Below are 5,409 nucleotides of genomic sequence, written 5' to 3' on the forward strand. Positions count from 1 at the left end.
AGGGGCCTATTTTACCAGCCTGATACCTGTATAATTTAATTCTGTACAACAGAAATCCTGCTTTTTCCTTCCTGAAAAAAAGTTGGGCTGTTTCTGAAACCATGCTTGCTATCCCCACCTCTGCAGGGGCAGTGTAAGGTAGGCATTACATTAATTTGTGTAAAAAAACCAAATCATAGATGAGGAAAAAACAGTGTTTTCGGGGCCTATTTTACCAGCCTGATACCTGTATAATTTAATTCTGTACAACAGAAATCCTGCTTTTTCCTTCCTGAAAAAAAGTTGGGCTGTTTCTGAAACCATGCTTGCTATCCCCACCTCTGCAGGGGCAGTGTAAGGTAGGCATTACATTAATTTGTGTAAAAAAACCAAATCATAGATGAGGAAAAAACAGTGTTTTCAGACTTATGCCAGTCCTAAAGGTCTGCAGAAATGAAAGAGGTACTGTCAGGGACATGGGAGGGAAATCTCCCTAGTTGGGATCTGGTACTTGTTCATTAGATTCTTGTGCTCTGTGAAGCATCCAACAATGGATGCTGGCTGTGAAAGCAAGGAGGCTGGTCTCCCTGCATAGGGAAGCTCCTCAGCTCTCGTATCTTTAGTTGTGCGCTAATACGTGATTGCCGCAGCTTTACAATGAAAGAAAAAAAGGATTAAAAGCTGAGTTGCAAAAATATTAAGTTCTTACTGAAAACCCTGGTGAGAATGTCCAAGGATGTAAACTTCTTGACTGAATGTTCCCCTTCTTAATGAAGTTGCATTGCTACTGCTGTCATTGTTAAGAAAAAATTGAATTATTTTTCTCTTGGGTTCAGATGGTTCTTCACAAGTGGATTTTCATTATAATAGTGAGAATCTTCTAATGTTGCGAGTGGAATTTCAGGCTAAGTTACTACAGTCTTAGAACGGGACAATTAAATGCTTAATAGTAATCTGTGACTAAAGGTTCTCAGGAAGTTTTTGAATAAATGAGGAAATCTTTTAAATGGTAGAACACAGGAAGTTCATGGATGAAATTTAACTTTCTTTGCTAGTGAGGGAGAAAGAGTTAATCTTTGCCATTTTATACTGTCCTGTAAGGTAAGACATTAAGGCAATGAAGTGACCATAAGTCAATTCTGTTTCTTTGGGGGAACGTTAGAAAAAAACCCCTCAGTTTTCCACATAGTGGTGGTCTGATGTTAACTTGGTAGCTAAAAGTGTTCCATTTAGGGTTTTCTCCCACCCACTCCCTTTTTTAGTAGCAAACTGAAAATACTACATGAAGGTCACTGTAAGTGTTCTCTTTAAAATATCAGAAAACAGGAAGTTATTACTAGTTATTACTAGAATTAATTCCTCAGGGAGACTTTAATGTTAGAACAAAATAAAGACTGTTTATACAGAAAGAAGCATACTTTGCCAATAACTCGTGAGTTTCCCATGCAGTTGTTTAAGGCAAGTGTTGGACAAAGAACCTTCTCTTGGCAGCCATGACTGAACTGTATAGTATGTGACCAGGTGCCTAAAAACTGTGTCACAGTGTGTGCAGGGGGAACTGCAGCAAGACTGAGCAGTCAGCTTGCTCTCAGGGACATGTAACATTTGAGTGTGTCACTCCAAAGCTTAGGTATTAGCTTGGGTTTTTCTAGGAATGGCCTTCCTATGTAAAGAGTAGTCTTCCAGTCTGAGTAATTGGCTTAGCTTTTTATGACAGGCTCTAAGTGGCATTTAACCTGAGGGGTTTTTTGTGGGTTTTGGGTTTTTTTCTTCAGGTAATACAACTCAGGACACTAATTTAATGTAGTAGAGCTTGTACTGGGATATGTATATAAACACCTTTGCGCTGGTGTTTCTTTTTAGCATTTTCTGACAGCTATTTCAGGTAGCTGGGTAGCTGCAGCAGTCTGGAAACCAGCCTTGGCTGCCAAACCTGCCCGAACCATGGCAGGCAGCTGATCCATGTGGCCATGCAGAATGACCATGCTGCCTGCTTCTGGAGATGGGGCTGCAGCCATCACTGCCTTGCAGGTGCTGTGGTTGCCCTTGAACCATCCCCCGGATGATACCACTGCTCAGCTCCGCAGGCAGTGCACCGGGCATCCTGCTGCAGCAGAGGTGAGGGCCGCAGGCCCTGGCAGGCCTTTGCCCGCCTCAGGCCTCAGCTTAGGCCTGTGACCCAGCCTGGGACAGGGCTGTGCTTTCCCTCAGCCAGGCTGACCACTGCGCTCTACCTTATGTGAAAGCAGCCCACCAAAGCTGTTTTCGGACTGAAAAACAAGAAAGCTTCCTCTCTGCTGATCAGAGTGGCTTTCGCTTTTGCCACCTTTTACAGCGATTATGTTTTGGTTTTCCACTTTTTCAGCCTGAGACAGGCACCACGGTGCCTGTTAGTAATGCACAGGATTTTAGTGATTTTAAGTACCTTAATGCTGTATGCAGGTCATTGCTCTAACTCCATTTTAGCACTTGCTAATTTGGTAATAATGGTAGTCTCCACAATGGCAATTAGTGAACAAAAGAAGGTTGCATTGTGTGAGGAAGCAACCAGGCTTCCCTTAGACTTGTTTGTCTCCACTACCTCCCCAACACACACACACCTCCCCCTTATTTTCAAGCTAAGTCAGTCTGCAGGTAATGGAAGTGTAAGTTGGTTTATGTAGACACTACTGATGAGTCTCTATTTGGTGCCAATTCTTAGCTTTTTTCCTTCTAAGAATTCACTGATCACTGTTAGAGTTCAGAAAAACTTGCACTCTAGGACTGCTAAAATCACAGCCCATAGTACTAACGTCTCTCTTTTCTGTGATCCTTGAATCCCTTCAGGCATGACAATATATGGATGTGTATGGGAAGGTCTTCTGTTCTTATGTTCTCCTGTTGCTTTTGTTAGTATCACTTAAAAGTTGAAAACAAAAGCATTTATGTTCTCAAAGATTGGAAGGCATATTGCAAGGCAAAGTCTCTTCTTCAATGTCTATGTGTCAGGTTTACTGTTCTGCCATATAAAAACTAAGTAGGTGCTACAAAGGCTTTTAAATTAAGCTGTGAATTTCTTCATTAATTGGTGTGCATGTATTAATTGAACTTTTTTCTTTACCTATTCAACTATCATTATTAATATTCATTAACACTAATACTGCCACAAATAAAGCCTTTCTAAGGTCAGATGGTCAAGCATTCAAAGAGAGGAAAGGTTTGGGAAACTTGGGAAGGTATTTTTGCTTTTTTGTATGAAGGGCTTTCTTATGCCTATAAATGAGGAAAGGGGCAGTAATGTCATTTATGTTTGCTGGAAATATTTGTTTCTTGAAAAACCTACAGTGTATGTTGATACCATAGCACCAGTTTCAGCTTGAAGAAAAAGGTGGGATAAGACTGAGAGAGAACTAATAATATCTTTTCACAAGAGAAATGTGTTTGAAAACACCAACCGTTCATACAACCTGACTCATTCTCAAAATCAAAACTCTTGAGTAGCACAGTGTTTGCTTTTGTGAATCTAAGGATAATGTTCTCTTTGAGACTGTTAGCAGTGTCCAGTTGGACATTGCTGTCAAAGGGGGAAGAAGCAACTCCATCCTTATTGCTGGTGAAGGCTTTAAATTGATGCAAAGGGAGCCAGCTATTGCCCATCACTGTTGTCAGGTCTGTAAATTATATGCCATTCCCTCCAAGTCTGAATGGGATACGTACTGAACTAGTTTTAATTTCGTTATATTTAGAACAAATTACATTGATTACATATTATTTTAAAGGCTCCAAGTAATAAAGTACACAAGTAAATGTATCTGTCTGACTAGTTTCATTTCTCTGTGTGGTTTTATGTATAAAAACGTCACTATTTGTTTTTCAGACTCTTCTGGCAAAGATTTTGGCCCTACTCTGGGTTTGAAGAAGTCCAGCTCTCTTGAGAGTCTTCAGACCGCTGTGGCTGAAGTTAGGAAGAATGAACTCCCTTTTCACAGACCCAGGCCTCACGTTGTCCGTGGTCGGGGGTGTAACGAGAGTTTCCGAGCTGCCATTGACAAGTCTTATGATGGACCTGAAGATGGGGAAGAGGGTATGTTGCTAATGACACTTGTTGAGGGAGCCACCTTCTCATAGCACTGCTGAGCGCTGACTCGATAAAGTACATAAGCAAATGATTTAGTCCAATTGAAGTTGATCACATTTGAAAAGCTGCTCGTGTCTGCCACTGAACAGAGCTGTCTTTGCAGTACTCTATCCAACCTTGACAGGGTGTGGTGTAAAGTCTTTCACTGATCTCCTTTGGGGAAGGGGTGGGTTGGAGGATTTAGAACTCAATCCTTAAATAATTATATTTTTCAACTTCAAGAAGCAGCTGCCTTCTTCAGATTACATTAAAAATTATCTTGCTTGTTTTACAGAGCTGTCTAAATTCCCTCTTCTCCAACCAGGAAATTTGTTTCCTGTTATAGACAAGGCAGAGTGTATTGATAGCAGCCTGCTGCTCATTCTGTCACCACGGGCTTACAGACCCCAGTCTGGAAATATGGCTCCTTTAGCATGAAGCATAAAACTGTGCTTGGATGCTGATCCTTCTGAATACAAACAACACAGCTCTTCTCCAACCAGACAGAACAGTTTATCTATTTCTTTTTCAACCATTAAAATAGAAAGATTCCAGGGGGTGAATGAAATAGTTTTGTTATGTAGGTTGGTTATGTCAGTCACCAGAATCTCTTGAAGTAAGCTCTCAGTGTTTGCATCCCAGCATGTCAGTTTTCTTGAGCTGATGGAGGTTAGCAGGCTAGATTTCCAACATAATAGTGTTTTACCATGTCAGGGTTTTTGTATCAGGAATAATAACTGGAAAACAAGTAATTAACAGAACTCTGTATGTAATTTACGATAGAAATCTGCTTGAATTCGCTAGATATGTTTAGCCTGCTTTTTAAATCATTCAGTTAAATGAGTAAGTGTTGTGAGTCATTTGAGCACTTTGTAGTCACTCAGACTGTATTTCATGTTTGCATTTTGGTGGCCCTTAGCCATCCTCACTGCTGCTTTCTTATTCTGTGCAGATGGTTTGTCTGATAAGAGTTCTCACTCTGGTCAAGAAGCTCAGAACATGGAATCTGCCCCTCCAGGGAACCCTGAAATAGAAGATGTAGAAACCAAGGCAAAAAAAGACAAAAAATATAGAGAGAAAGAAAAGAAAAAGGAAAAGGGCAAGTCTAAAATCAAAGAGAAGAAAAGGAAGGAAGAAAATGAAGATCCAGAAAAGAAAAAGAAGAAAGGCTTTGGTGTCATGTTGAGGTATGGCATTTTAAAAAGTAAAACAGCCTCCCATTCACATTACAACATAGGAAGCAACTGATACTCTCATAAAGTAGTGGAAAAATTATTTCACTTGGACTCAAAATAATGTTTATGTTATTTAAAAAGAAAGCAGTTTATACTTTT

At 40.3% G+C, this 5,409-nt stretch overlaps 1 protein-coding gene across 1 annotated transcript in view; it reads left to right on the plus strand.

Moving 5' to 3' along the window:
- The window catches only part of PARD3B (par-3 family cell polarity regulator beta), a gene marked incomplete at its 3' end in the record, with an annotated part of 137,954 nt that extends 132,748 nt beyond the window's left edge, over positions 1–5,206 (plus strand). Inside the window, exons 17-18 of the mRNA XM_010156547.1 lie at positions 3,836–4,042; positions 5,028–5,206. Of these exons, the coding sequence (XP_010154849.1) occupies positions 3,836–4,042; positions 5,028–5,206 (386 nt within the window). The remainder of the gene's footprint in view (positions 1–3,835; positions 4,043–5,027) is intronic.
- Positions 5,207–5,409: the final 203 nt, after the last annotated feature.

Source organism: Eurypyga helias, unplaced genomic scaffold (assembly GCF_000690775.1).
Source record: "Eurypyga helias isolate BGI_N326 unplaced genomic scaffold, ASM69077v1 scaffold8798, whole genome shotgun sequence".
In the NCBI taxonomy this organism is placed as follows: Eukaryota; Metazoa; Chordata; class Aves; order Eurypygiformes; family Eurypygidae; genus Eurypyga; species Eurypyga helias.